This window comes from Coregonus clupeaformis, chromosome 20 (assembly GCF_020615455.1).
Source record: "Coregonus clupeaformis isolate EN_2021a chromosome 20, ASM2061545v1, whole genome shotgun sequence".
NCBI classification, from domain to species: Eukaryota; Metazoa; Chordata; class Actinopteri; order Salmoniformes; family Salmonidae; genus Coregonus; species Coregonus clupeaformis.
Genome location: NC_059211.1, coordinates 21,969,067 through 21,984,066, shown reverse-complemented (window position 1 = coordinate 21,984,066; position 15,000 = coordinate 21,969,067). Strand labels below are relative to the sequence as shown.

At 43.9% G+C, this 15,000-nt stretch overlaps 1 protein-coding gene across 11 annotated transcripts in view; it reads right to left on the bottom strand.

Moving 5' to 3' along the window:
• The window catches only part of LOC121534111 (disks large homolog 1), a 253,752-nt gene that overhangs the window by 5,968 nt on the left and 232,784 nt on the right, over positions 1 to 15,000 (bottom strand). For 7 of the 11 annotated variants that reach the window (XM_041840572.2, XM_041840575.2, XM_041840580.2 and 4 more), the window contains 6 exons: positions 12,617 to 12,719; positions 10,232 to 10,273; positions 9,067 to 9,117; positions 8,748 to 8,849; positions 8,421 to 8,593; positions 5,966 to 6,075 (listed from right to left, as the gene is read on the bottom strand). In XM_041840572.2, coding sequence (XP_041696506.2) covers positions 5,966 to 6,075; positions 8,421 to 8,593; positions 8,748 to 8,849; positions 9,067 to 9,117; positions 10,232 to 10,273; positions 12,617 to 12,719 — 581 coding nt within the window. Of the gene's footprint in view, positions 1 to 5,965; positions 6,076 to 8,420; positions 8,594 to 8,747; positions 8,850 to 9,066; positions 9,118 to 10,231; positions 10,274 to 12,144; positions 12,167 to 12,616; positions 12,720 to 15,000 lie in introns of all 11 variants that reach the window. The other 4 variants (XM_041840577.2, XM_041840578.2, XM_041840573.2 and 1 more) reach the window with 3 other exon arrangements.

Genomic DNA, 15,000 nt, shown 5'->3' with positions numbered 1-15,000 from the left:
AGACATTGTAGTTGTGACATTGTCATGTGCAAGTCGTTTTGAAATATGAAGCCGTCTGAAGAACATAATGAAGAGACGCCAGAAGATTTAAGTGCCGGGAGGAAAAGGGGTTGCTTAGATGTGTTGATAATAAAATTGGGTTTATATAAAATTGCTAATTTGGGTAGTAGGTATATACACTGCTAAATTAATAGTATTAAGAATGCATTGAGAATGATCTGTATTTATTATCAGGATGAGGAAAGTCATAATATAATTATGGATGTTTATACTGTATGTTAATATAAGCGTACATTCTGAAAGGTGTAATGGGTGATAAAGTTGAGGGTTTTAATTTTCATTGATAAGAACCAAATTAATCAATATGGATTGTCATTTTAAATTTGGTTGAGTTAAGTAATTTGGTTTTGGGTTAAAATGTATAAGATGACTGAGTGATTTAAGTGAATCATTAGTAGGTATTAGTATAATTATTTTCAAAATGAAGGATATTGATTGTACAATTGAGAACTGTTTTATATAGAAATTATGGTTAAAACAGTGATACATTATGGTAATGTCTTAGGATACACTTATATGATTTATTTTGAGTAGACATTGTTGAATCATAATGTTTGACACATGGAAGTTAATGTGAGGATTATGTGAATGAAATCATGAATATGTTGTTTAATTGGGTTAACGTATTAACAGATTAGTCATTATATACATTTGAAGTATTGGGTGATATTGATATGGATGTTTAGAGTGGTAAATATCTATGTCGCTAGGCAATAACTTAAGTGGTTCCTATCACAGGGTTATGCTATTTTCATATGATCTGATTTTGATTGAATTCTTAAAGCATGAATAGTCTAGGGATGTACTGATTTAACAGGGAGTGAAAATAGAGTGTTATACTGTGTATCTATCTCAGGAATAATAGGAGAACAAAGTCAGAGTTTAACATTGTATCTATTAACAATCATGGGTTTTAAGCAATTGGGTCTGAGATGTCACTCGTTAGACTATGTAAGTGATAATCACATGTCATTGGATGCTATTATAGTAAATAAAGAGGAAATGTATGTGATTATATGGGGGATACATGTTGGACATCAAGATTAGGAAGGTCTTGGGAATTTAACTAAAGATATGGGAAATATTAGAGACATGCAGGAAGACATTAAGAGTAATTATTCTTAATATATACAGTGGGGAAAAAAAGTATTTAGTCAGCCACCAATTGTGCAAGTTCTCCCATTTAAAAAGATGAGAGAGGCCTGTAATTTTCATCATAGGTACACGTCAACTATGACAGACAAAATGAGATTTTCTTTTCCAGAAAATCACATTGTAGGATTTTTAATGAATTTATTTGCAAATTATGGTGGAAAATAAGTATTTGGTCAATAACAAAAGTTTCTCAATACTTTGTTATATACCCTTTGTTGGCAATGACACAGGTCAAACGTTTTCTGTAAGTCTTCACAAGGTTTTCACACACTGTTGCTGGTATGTTGGCCCATTCCTCCATGCAGATCTCCTCTAGAGCAGTGATGTTTTGGGGCTGTCGCTGGGCAACACGGACTTTCAACTCCCTCCAAAGATTTTCTATGGGGTTGAGATCTGGAGACTGGCTAGGCCACTCCAGGACCTTGAAATGCTTCTTACGAAGCCACTCCTTCGTTGCCCGGGCGGTGTGTTTGGGATCATTGTCATGCTGAAAGACCCAGCCACGTTTCATCTTCAATGCCCTTGCTGATAGAAGGAGGTTTTCACTCAAAATATCACGATACATGGCCCCATTCATTCTTTCCTTTACACGGATCAGTCGTCCTGGTCCCTTTGCAGAAAAACAGCCCCAAAGCATGATGTTTCCACCCCCATGCTTCACAGTAGGTATGGTGTTCTTTGGATGCAACTCAGCATTCTTTGTCCTCCAAACACGACGAGTTGAGTTTTTACCAAAAAGTTCTATTTTGGTTTCATCTGACCATATGACATTCTCCCAATCCTCTTCTGGATCATCCAAATGCACTCTAGCAAACTTCAGACGGGCCTGGACATGTACTGGCTTAAGCAGGGGGACACGTCTGGCACTGCAGGATTTGAGTCCCTGGCAGCGTAGTGTGTTACTGATGGTAGGCTTTGTTACTTTGGTCCCAGCTCTCTGCAGGTCATTCACTAGGTCCCCCCGTGTGGTTCTGGGATTTTTGCTCACCGTTCTTGTGATCATTTTGACCCCACGGGGTGAGATCTTGCGTGGAGCCCCAGATCGAGGGAGATTATCAGTGGTCTTGTATGTCTTCCATTTCCTAATAATTGCTCCCACAGTTGATTTCTTCAAACCAAGCTGCTTACCTATTGCAGATTCAGTCTTCCCAGCCTGGTGCAGGTCTACAATTTTGTTTCTGGTGTCCTTTGACAGCTCTTTGGTCTTGGCCATAGTGGAGTTTGGAGTGTGACTGTTTGAGGTTGTGGACAGGTGTATTTTATACTGATAACAAGTTCAAACAGGTGCCATTAATACAGGTAACGAGTGGAGGACAGAGGAGCCTCTTAAAGAAGAAGTTACAGGTCTGTGAGAGCCAGAAATCTTGCTTGTTTGTAGGTGACCAAATACTTATTTTCCACCATAATTTGCAAATAAATTCATAAAAAATCCTACAATGTGATTTTCTGGAAAAAATTCTCAATTTGTCTGTCATAGTTGACGTGTACCTATGATGAAAATTACAGGCCTCTCTCATCTTTTTAAGTGGGAGAACTTGCACAATTGGTGGCTGACTAAATACTTTTTTCCCCCACTGTATTATCTTATCCCAGTTTAGAGTCCATTGATAATGTTGATTGAGGAATGGGGAATGTTAAGTTGGAAATGTATAAGGTGGATTTTAAGGTTTACAGGACTGAAAATGTGGAAAGAAGAATATCTCAGTTGATCAGATAGCGCCCCAAGTGACCAGTGAAAAGCTTGGGGTTCCTCTGACTGGACATGGATGACGAAGACGGACGTTTTTGTTATTTCTATATTCATGTGACCAGATTGTAATATCCATGTAACTTATTAAGTGTCATGGATCTTTGTATTTGTGGGGATGATGTCATGATGGTCACAATTTATTTCTATGGATGTTTTTCTTGATAGCATGTCTAAGATGATGGGTCAGTTATCTAGCATAGTTTAGGCTCTAGTCATATATATATATATATATATATATATATATATATATATATATATATATATATACACAGCTGTGGAAAAAATTAAGAGACCACTGCACATTTTTCTTAAATCAGCATCTCTACATGTATGACAGCCATTCCATTCCAGTGTCTGTTGAATTCCAACACAGGCACACCTCATTCTAATGAATTAGGTACTGATTAGGTGATCACCTGAACCAAATCTTATTTAACGAGGAAAAGTATAAAAACCACTGCTGTGGTCATCACTATCCTCTTGCAATAGGACCAGCTGGATGGCAAAAACAGTGCTAATAGTACCTCAAAAGTAATATTAATCAAAAAATAACTATTGACCATGCCAAAATATTGAAAAGGAAAGTTTTGAGTGAGGAAAAGAAGGGTTAAATTCTGGCTTTACTGGCAGAGGGATACAGTGAGCGTCAGGTTGCTTCCATCCTTAAAATGTCAAAGATGGTGGTTCATAAGAACAAGGTCAAGCAGCAGACATTGGGGACAACAAAGCTACAGACCGGCAGAGGGCGAAAACAACTCTCTACTGACCGGGATGACCTCCAACTCATTCGAATGTCACTCAACAACCGTAGGATGACATCAAGTGACCTACAAAAAGAATGGCAAACGGCAGCTGGGGTGAAGTGCACGGCGAGGACGGTTCGAAACAGGCTCCTAGGGGCAGGGCTGAAGTTGTGCAAAGCTAGAAAAAAGCCCTTCATCAATGATTAGCAAAGAAGAGCCAGGCTGAGGTTTGCAAAAGACCATAAGGATTGGACCGTAGAGGACTGGAGTAAGGTCATCTTCTCTGATGAGTCCAATTTTCAGCTTTGCCCAACACCTGGTCGTCTAATGGTTAGACGGAGACCCGGAGAGGCCTACAAGCCACAGTGTCTCGCACCCACTGTGAAATTTGGTGGAGGATAGGTGATGATCTGGGGGTGCTTCAGCAAGGCTGGAATCGGGCAGATTTGTCTTTGTGAAGGACGCATGAATCAAGCCATGTACAAGGTTGTCCTGGAAGAAAACTTGCTTCCTTTTGCTCTGACATTGTTCCCCAACTCTGAGGATTGGTTTTTCCAGCAGGACAATGTGCCATGCCACACAGCCAGGTCAATCAAGGTGTGGATGGAGGACCACCAGATCAAGACCCTGTCATGGCCAGCCCAATCTCCAGACCTGAACCCCATTGAAAACTTCTGGAATGTGATCAAGAGGAAGATGGATGGTCACAAGCCATCAAACAAAGCCGAGCTGCTTGAATTTTTGCGCCAGGCGTGGCATAAAGTCACCCAACATCAATGTGAAAGACTGGTGGAGAGCATGCCAAGACACATGAAAGCTGTGATTGAAAATCATGGTTATTCCACCAAAAGTTGATTTCTGAACTCTTTCTAAGTTAAAACAATGAACATGAACTTATTTTCTTTGCATTATTCGAGGTCTGACAACACTGCATCTTTTTTTGTTATTTTGACCAGTTGTCATTTTCTGCAAATAAATGCTCTAAATGACAATATTTTTATTTGGAATTTGGGAGAAATGTTGTCAGTAGTTTATAGAATAAAACAAAACTGTTATTTTTACCCAAACACATACCTATAAATAGTAAAACCAGAGAAACTGATAATTTTGCAGTTGTCTCTTAATTTTTTCCAGAGCTGTATATACTACTGATTGGGAATATTGTATTTTATATTAATTGTTGGGGGTTAAGTAATTTTACTTACCACAAAAGAAGAAAAAAAAAAGTGGATTGTAATGATGTCATAATATTGTGTGGACCAGGGGAGAGTTGGTAGATTTGTGGTTTTGTGTCACAGAGTCTGCATTCCTTATGTCAGAGTAGATTACTGATGTTGATCTTAGAATAATTGATGGACAGGAGATAGTGACAGGGGTAAAGGGTAATAACAGCAAAGAAAGAGAGTGCCCATGGAGGTTTACTAGATGTTCGTGAAGAAACTTGTAACAGAGTGTATATAAGCTGAGGGATCTCTTTGTTCTGGAGTTGGAAGATGGCAGAGGCAGGGCCATGTCCTTCTGTTATAACTAACCATGGTACCATGTTAAATATCTTATATGAACTCCCCATCAAAAGTGTCTAAGTATCTCATTACTTTCTTAATCACTTGATACCCTAGAAACTCATCATAACAGAGAGAATGACTAAGACGTTAACCTATATACAGTATGTATTTATATATACACTAACCAGTGACTGTGAATAAAAACATAAAAACATATTCTGAGTCTGAACTCTTAATTCCCACCATCCCCTAGGGCAGAATACTTTGGCCTCTTAATTCCCACCATCCCCTAGGGCAGAAGCCTTTGGCCTCTTAATTCCCACCATCCCCTAGGGCAGAAGACTTTGGCCTCTTAATTCCCACCATCCCCTAGGGCAGAATACTATGGCCTCTTAATTCCCACCATCCCCTAGGGCAGAAGACTTTGGCCTTTTAATTCCCACCATCCCCTAGGGCAGAATCCTTTGGCCTCTTAATTCCCACCATCCCTTAGGGCAGAAGCCTTTGGCCTCTTAATTCCCACCATCCCCTAGGGCAGAATACTATGTCCTCTTAATTCCCACCATCCCCTAGGGCAGAAGACTTTGGCCTTTTAATTCCCACCATCCCCTAGGGCAGAAGACTATATGGTCTCTTAATTCCCACCATCCCCTAGGGCAGAAGACTTTGGCCTCTTAATTTCCACCATTCCCTAGGGCAGAAGACTTCGGCCTCTTAATATGAAAATGAAATGTTGAACCAAAACAACTTACAGGATATTCTCCACAGACTTGGGCTTGATGAAAATAGCGATGGGGTAGAGCATGGTCGATTGCAATCGCTTGATGGCATTGCCTGAAACATCCAGGATGCAATGCTTCCCCTGGACATAAAGAGAGAGAGAGAGTTAAGAAATGTCATCACAACATAGCCGTATGCTGACACTTCCTCCCCTTCTCTTCCACTATTCCCCCTCTCCACCCCCACTCCTCCTCTCTTCCCCCTCACCTCCTCTATTCCCCCTCTCCTCCTCTCTTCCCCCTCTACTCCTCTCTTCCCCCTCTCCTTCTCTCTTCATCCTCTCTTCCCCCTCACCTCCCCCTCTCCTCCTCTCTTCCCCCTCCTCCTCTTCTCTTCCCCCTCTCCTCCTATCTTCCCCCTCTCCTCCTCTCTTCCTCCTCTCTTCCCCCTCTACTTATATCTTCCTTCCCCCTTCCCCCTCTACTTATATCTTCCTTCTCTCTTCCCCCTCTCCTACTCTCTTCCTCCTCTATTCCCCCTCTCCCCCTCTCTTCCCCTCTCCTCCTCTCTTCCCTCTCCTCCTCTTTTCCCCCTCTCCTCCTCTCCTCTTATCTTCCCCCTCTCCTCCTCTCTTCCTCCTCTCTTCCCCCTCTCCTTCTCTCTTCCCCCTCCCCTCCTCTCTTCCCCTTCTCTTCCTCCTCTCCTCTTCATCCTCTCCTCCTCTCTTCCCCCTCTCCTCCTCTCTCCCCCCTCTCATCCCCCTCTCCTTCCCCTCTCCTCTTCCTCTCTTCCTCTCTTCCCCCTCTCCTCTCCTTCCCCTCTCCTCTTCCTCTCTACCTCCTCTCCTCCCCCTCTCCTCCTCCCCTCTTCTCTTCCCCCTCTATTCCTCCTCTCTTCCCCCTCTCCTCCTCTCTTCCCCCTCTCCTCCTCTCTTTCCCCTCTTCTCTTCCCCCTCTCCTCTCTTCCTCCTCTCCTCTTCTCCTCTCCTCTTCCCCCTCTCCTCCTCTCTTTCCCCTCTCCTCCTCTCTTCCCTCTCTTCCCTCTCCTCCTCTCTTCCCCTTCTCCTCATCTCTTTCTCCTCTCATCTTCCCCCTCCTCTCTTTCCCCTCTCCTCCTCTCCTCTTTCCCCTCTCCTCCTCTCTTCCCTCTCCTCCTCTTTTCCCCCTCTCCTCCTCTCTTCCCACTCCTCCACTCTTCCCTCTCCTCTTCTCTTATCTTCTCTTCCCCCTCTCCTCCCCTTCTCCTCCTCTCCTCTTCCCCCTCTCCTATTCTCTTCCCCATCTCCTCCTCTCTTCCCCCTCTCTTTCTCTCTTCCTCCTCTCCTCCCCCTCTCATCTATTCCCCCTCTTCTCTTCTCCTCTCCTACCCCTCTCCCCCTCTCCTTCCCCTCTCCTCTTCCTCTCTTCCCCCTCTCCTCCTCTCTTCCCCCTCTTCTTCCCCTCTCCTCCTCTCCTCTTCTCTTCCCCCTCTATTCCTCCTCTCTTCCCCCTCTCCTCCTCTCTTCCCCTCTCCCCCTCTCTTCCCCTCTTCTCTTCCCCCTCTCCTCTCTTCCTCCTCTCCTCTTCTCCTCTCCTCTTCCCCCTCTCATCCTCTCTTTCCCCTCTCCTCCTCTCTTCCCTCTCTTCCCTCTCCTCCTCTCTTCCCCTTCTCCTCATCTCTTCCTCCTCTCATCTTCCCCCTCCTCTCTTTCCCCTCTCCTCCTCTCCTCTTTCCCCTCTCCTCCCTCTCCTCCTCCCTCCCTCTCCTCATCTTTCCCCCCTCTCCTCCTCTCTTCCCTCTCCTCCTCTCTTCCCTCTCCTCCTCTTTTCCCCCTCTCTTCCCACTCCTCCACTCTTCCCTCTCCTCTTCTCTTCTCTTCCCCCTCTCCTCCTCCCCTCTTCCCCCTCTCCTCTCCTATTCTCTTCCCCATCTCCTCCTCTCTTCCCCCTCTGTTTCTCTCTTCCTCCTCTCCTCCCCCTCTCATCTATTCCCCCTCTTCTCCTCTCCTCCCTCTCTCCTCCTCTCTTCCCTCTCTCCTCCTCTCTTCCCTCTCTCCTTCTCCTCTCCTCCCCCTCTCCTCTCCTCTTCTCTCCCCCCTCCTCCTCTCTTCCCCCTCTCCTCCTCCTCTCTTCCCTCTCCTCCTCCTCTCTTCCCCCTCTCCTCCTCCACTCTTCCCCCTCTTCTCTTCCCCCTCTCCTCCTCTCTTCCCCCTCTCTTCCCTCTCCTCCTCTCTTCCCCCTCTCCTCATCTCTTCCCTCTCCTCCTCTCTTCCCCCTCTCCTCCTCCTCTCTTCCCCCTCTCCTCCTCCTCTCTTCTCTCTCCTCCTCTCTTCCCCCTCTCCTCCTCCTCTTCCCCCTCTCCTCCTCCTCTCTTCCCCCTCTCCTCCTCCTCTCTTCCCCCTCTCCTCTTCTCTTCCCCCTCTCCTCCTCCTCTCTTCCCCCTCTCCTCTTCTCTTCCCCCTCTCCTCCTCCTCTTTTCCCCCTCCTCTCTTCCCTCTCCTCTTTTCACCTTCTCAGCGACCTCCCGTACAGACTGGACGCTGGTCCCATACAGGTGATTGTTGTACTGGCCCGCCTCGATGAACTTGTGGTCCTGGATGTCTTTCTCCATCTGCTCCCTGGACACCACAAAATGGTAGTCTCTGGCATCCACCTCGTAATCCCGCTTTGGTCTGGTCGTGTCTGAATAACCAGACGAAGACAACGGAAATGTATTTAGATTTGTTTTATATATTTAATTACCGACAGCCCTGGTAATCACACCTTTAGGTACAAGACGAGAACGGTCAACATAAAAACATCAAATTGTTTATGTAACAAAAACGTTGGTACTCACGTGGGACACAGGACCCAAATTTGTCGGGGAACTCTGAGATGAGGTCATCGTTGACGCGGTCTTTCATTGGCCCCAGGATGATGACGGGCCGTGTGTAGTTCACTGGACAGACACAAGAGGGATCGACTGTAACAACACTGCCCTTATAGAAGCATATTACAATAATTGACAGTGAGATAACTAACTTTAAGTGAGATAATAACTAACTAACTAAGATAACTAAGTGAGATAACCAACTAACTCTAATGGGGCAGTGACAAGATGCTGCTGCTGTGTCAGGTGATATGTGACAGAGATGATGATGTAAGCTGTGTCTTACCTTCCTGCTGTGTGACTGGCTCGTAGGACAGGACGTACTCCTCCTGGCCACCTTGATTGGACGGACAGAACAGGCGGCCATGTTTAGACGAACAGTGTCGGTGCAGTGTTCACTGTGATTAGGGTTAGGAGCCAGACTAGCTGTCGGCATGCTATGAGTGTGTGTGTGTGTGTGTGTGTGTGTGTTTGTCTATCAGTATTCTCCTGTTCCCTGTTGTAATCTATCAAATCAGTGTAGCAAGTGTGCATTTCAAAACGGAATCAACTTGATGACCCCCTTTGATCCCTCCAGCTGTTCAGAAAAACATTGAAAGAGTAGCTAATGCGCGTGCATTCCATGAAGCTTGTGAATATGTATAAGCAGATTTGCTTTTCCTAAAGAGGGTTGAATAGCAGTAGATTTAACAGCAGTAGATTTAACAGCAGTAGATTTAATAGCAATAGATTTAAGAGCAGTAGATTTAATAGCAGTAGATTTAATAGCAGTATATTTAATAGCAGTAGATTTAATAGCAGTAGAATTAAGAGCAGTAGAATTAAGAGCAGTAGATTTAATAGCAGTAGATTTAATAGCAGTAGATTTAACAGCAGTAGATTTAATAGCAGTAGATTTAACAGCAGTAGATTTAACAGCAGTAGATTTAATAGCAGTAGAATTAAGAGCAGTAGATTTAATAGCAGTAGATTTAATAGCAGTAGAATTAAGAGCAGTAGATTTAATAGCAGTAGATTTAACAGCAGTAGATTTAACAGCAGTAGTTTTAAGAGCAGTAGAGAGCAGTAGAGAGCAGTAGAGAGCAGAGCACACTATAGACTCTTTCTATGTTCTCACACAAACACAAACACACTGCTAAAGCTCCACATCGGTTTCATATCAGTCCAGTAAACCTCCTAACATGACTGCTATTTCAACATGCATCCCTGAAGGAAGTAGCTTGGGGACATGCATTCCTGAAGGAAGTAGCTTGGGGACATGCATCCCTGAAGGAAGTAGCTTGGGGACTCTTAACGTGTGACAGACCAAACACACACGGTACATAATAGAACACCAGCAGAAGCAGAGAAGATGACGACGGAGAAGTGAAAAACAACTAATTACAGAATAGAGCCAACGGTCGACAGAGGGGGGGATGGAGGGAGGGAAGGAGAGGCACACCAGGACTTACGGTAACTACTTTCACTATCGCTGGCGTTAGAGGTTACATGCTCTGAAAGTATAACAAAGAATGTCAGCACCACAGATACACCCCTCCCACTGATGACGTCACAACATGAAGACACAGAGATACACACAGATACACCCCTCCCACTGATGACGTCACAACATGAAGACACAGAGATCTACACAGACACACCCCTCCCACTGATGACGTCACAACATGAAGACACAGAGATCTACACAGACACACCCCTCCCACTGATGACGTCACAACATGAAGACACAGAGATATACACAGGATCACCAGGAGAGGGCAGTGCTAGGAACCCTAAGGAGACGGAGGTGTGAACTTTGTACGTATTGTGCTTTCTAAAAACTCTATACCCTCTGAAGTTAGGTTTTGTGAAGGGCAGCATTATGTGAAAGGCATTATGACGGTATATCTGTGAGACCTTCCTCTTGCATCCTTACATTAGACCACGGTAGGTCCTGTCACATCAAGGTGCAGCTTTATACAATGTTAATGTGTGTTTTCATGCTGTTATTTCCAACACGGTGACCCTGCGGCCATTTTGGACCAAGTCTCTCTTGTAAAAGAGATTATATATCACCTGAATAAATAAAGGTGAACTAAAAATATGTTTTTATTTAAATGATGGTTGAAATAGCACAACATCCAGGACTCCTGAAGGGTCTTAACACAGCCAAAGGGGGGGGTTCAGACATAAATATATTCAATAGGAAAGGTCCCCTACACCAAGGTGATTCTGACAGTGATATGACACCTCTGTAACACACACAATCACTTGGGACCATCAGAGTCTATCTACTATGTCTATTAAATCCCCTAGATTATTCTAATTACTGTTTTCTCTACTGCAGTGGTTCCCAATCAGAGGTACTATGACCCCTGGGAGTACTTGGCCTATCCACATGGGGTACATGAGAAGACTCATGAGACCATAGGCCTACTGGTAAAATGCAAGAGGGGGTACTTCAGGGGTACTCCGGGAAGAGCAAAATTCGGTTGGTGGTACAGTAACCAAAAAAGGTTGAGAACCCCTGATCTACTGTATGTTGAGAACCACTGTTCTACTGTACGTTGAGAACCACCGTTCTACTGTACGTTGAGAACCATTGTTCTACTGTACGTTGAGAACCACAGTTCTACTGTACGTTACGAACCACTGTTCTACTGTTCGTTGAGAACCACTTGTTCATTGAGAACCACTGTTCTACTGTTCGTTGAGAACCACTGTTCATTGAGAACCACTGTTCTACTGTTCGTTGAGAACCACCGTTCTACTGTATGTGTTTCTAAATGAGCCCGCCTCCATCTATGCTGAGTAAGGGGAAACGAACAGCAACACTAGGCCTACTCTCTAAAGGGGCCTTTACAGTGCAAAAGCAGCCTGCATGATCTGCCGTACAATACCCACCAATGAATCACCATTGATTAAAGTGACATCACCACACTGCATGATTCAGTGTGCTGATGATATTAGTATTGTTGTACTGTCTAGCTAACGACCCTGATGTCCTGCTGTTTGAACACAGTGTAAAATGCCTGACCACAGTGGACAGAGGCTGACGGGAAGACAATCTTTCAGATATATGAGTGTTGGTCTATGCATTGTTACGTGGATGCAATGTGTTTAGAGAAGGCACTATTTGTGCTTTGAACAGAATAGAAGTACAAACACACTGTTGTGTATGTTAGTTAAACTAAGCCGACTGTCAAAACATTAAGAGGCTGGATGACTATGAAAGAGGTTTTAATGACTGTGAATGCATTGGATGACAAGTATTTCTGTTAATGTCCTAGTTAGGAGATGGATGACAATATTATATGACTGCGGGAGCCTGGGATGAGCTGCAGAGGGTTGGTTGTGTGACAGTGGAAAACCTTGTGTGACTTACTCAGTCCTTTGTCGTCAGGGTCCTGTGAAGCAGTCGTCAGAGAGCAAAGCAAAACAGGAGACACAACCACAAGAGAGACATTCATTACTGGAACACAACACGCTGTTCGACCGTTAGACACAACGACGCAGCACTGCACTGAACCCAAATGGTCAAACCAACCAAACTGATAAATCAATGAGCAATGCTCAAAGCTACTGGAGCGGAGATGCAGGCCAAGGCCACAGAGGATTCCTGACGTAGAGCTATGGTTTAGAGTGGTGGTTGAGCAAAGTATGGTTAGAACTAGGGGCCCAGAGTCTTTCCTGGTGGTCATGGCCCTAGTTATTAAAGCCCAACGCTCTACCTTGGTACTAGGGTTACCTGCTGCAGGGCTAGTGGTTGTGTCTGGCGGTTCCTGTGCGTTCCTGTGCCTGAGGCTGCCCTGACCTACTGTTCTAGCGACCGTCCGTCTCTTTAACGCTTTACTTACGGTCAACATCGCTCGTTTCCTGCTCGCTGTGCTCCTTGCTCTTGTTGTAGAAAGGGAACTTTCGGGAAAAGAGGTTCTTTTTACGCTTGTCATTGAATGACTGCTGGGGAAGAGAGTGAGGGAGGGATGGAGGGATGGAGGATGGGACGGGGTAAAACAAAAAAGGGAAGGAGGGAGGGAGTTGTCTAATATTGGTGTGAACATAACAAACCCAGGACAGTTACCCACAACCCTCTGAGCTGGACTTGGCAGACATCTTAGTTTAAGCGCACACAACTGACAATCTGTTACCATGAAGCAGGAAGAAATTCTGACCTTTGAGTCCAGATTACTTTGACTTTTGAGTCAAGTTAACTCTATAGCTTCAGATTGGGGTAACTATGATCTGGATGAATTGAACTACAACAGAATAAGTGTTTTACACCGAGATGGCTACGGAGTCAGCTCAGTAAATGAAAAGGAATTATCAGACATCTGACCAAATAAATGACTAATTAATGAAAAGACATCCCATAGCCATACTGAATTAAAGCAGGAAGAAGGATTGGAGTGAGAAAGGTTCAAAACCTTCAACACTAGCCCAATCCTGTATCTGAAGGAAAGGAAGGAAGTATCATGCCCCTTGTATAAAGGAAGGAAGTATCATGCCCCTTGTATAAAGGAAGGAAGTATCATGCCCCTTGTATAAAGGAAGGAAGTATCATGCCCCTTGTATAAAGGAAGGAAGTATCATGCCCCTTGTATAAAGGAAGGAAGTATCATGCTCCTTGTATAAAGGAAGGAAGTATCATGCTCCTTGTATAAAGGAAGGAAGTATCATGCTCCTTGTATAAAGGAAGGAAGTATCATGCCCCTTGTATAAAGGAAGGAAGTATCATGCTCCTTGTATAAAGCATTTTTAGACACTCATTTATAAAAACAAAGATCCCTTACTCCATCACCATAACGGATCAATTGCTTCAGCTTCATGATTCAGATAGATTTAAGATACTGATCAACGCACAAAAAAAGCAAGAAGAAAAAATATGAGGGAGGTGAGGTTGGATTGTATGCATGGAAAGTAGAAAGGAGAGAGAGGTGGTTGGTGAGAGTAGGTAGTGGAAGCAGTTTGACATCAATGGCAAACGTATATCAGTCCTCTGTCCTATACAGGTCATGCAGTGGTCTGGGTGCCATGTTACGAAACACAGCTGCCTTCCACATGCACATTCTATCTATACAGGTCTGTGCAGATTCTCAAGGATTCTCAGAGTAGGAGTCCTAATCTAGGATCAGCTTCACTCTGTCCGTATACTCTTTATTTAATACAAAACAGATCCTAGGTCAGTACTCCTACTCAAGAGATCCCAGGAACCACATCAACATGATATAACGATCTAATAATCCCGTATTCAAAAAAGAGTAGGAGTCCTAATCTAGGATCAGTTTAGCCTTTTAGATCATGATTATTAAGAGGTGAAACCTGATCCTTGATCAGAATTCCTACTCTGAGACGTACTGTGAATAAGGCCACTGATCAGATCTGTGTAGAATCTGTGCATGTGGATGAAACACACCACTGTGTCAACGCAGCAACAGTTCTCCTCTGGGAGACTCAGTGAGTCAGGTGGGAAATATTCTTGAATGAATAACAAGAGTGTTGTCTCTCGCTGGGAGCGGTCATGGTAGACATGCTGTTAACTATACAGCCTCTCACACACAGACAGCCTCAGATTAGTACAGTAAAGGTACATTCATTTTGGTCATGTGGAAACAGCTTCACAATATAATTATGGATAGAATGCTAACTTGAAATCTGTGTGGATCTCAAGTTAGCATTCCTGCCTAAAATACTATAAACAGCAAAAATATTGTATCCATATAAAATAAAGTCATAGGTCAGTGTATTGTTATGAAAACGTGCATGTTCAGTTTTAAAAGGTTGGTGTTCTTTATGATGAACCATGACTAGAGTTTCTGAGTAGGTAAGACTTTAATCAGCTCTATGTGTGGAAGGAGTGGAGGTATGATCTAAGTCAGTGGTTCCCAACCAGGGGTACAAGGACCCCTGGGGGTACCTGGCCTATCCAATGGAGGTACTTGAGAAGACTCATGAGATCATAGGCTTACTGGTAAAATGCAAGAGGGGGTACTTCAGGGGTACTCCGGGCAGAGCTAAATTCAGTTGGTGGCACAGTGACCGAAAAAGGTTGGGAACCCCTGATCTAAGTCATTAGTCAGAGTGCTCTGAACCAGTCATACTGGTGATGTGAGATGATTGTCAACACCTGGTATAATATTAGATCATGGGAAAAAGTTTGTAACACTGAAGTGTTTATGGATTTTCACAAAGCTTAAACTACAACTATCTTGAAGAATATATTTTTGTAAGCAATATTTCCATA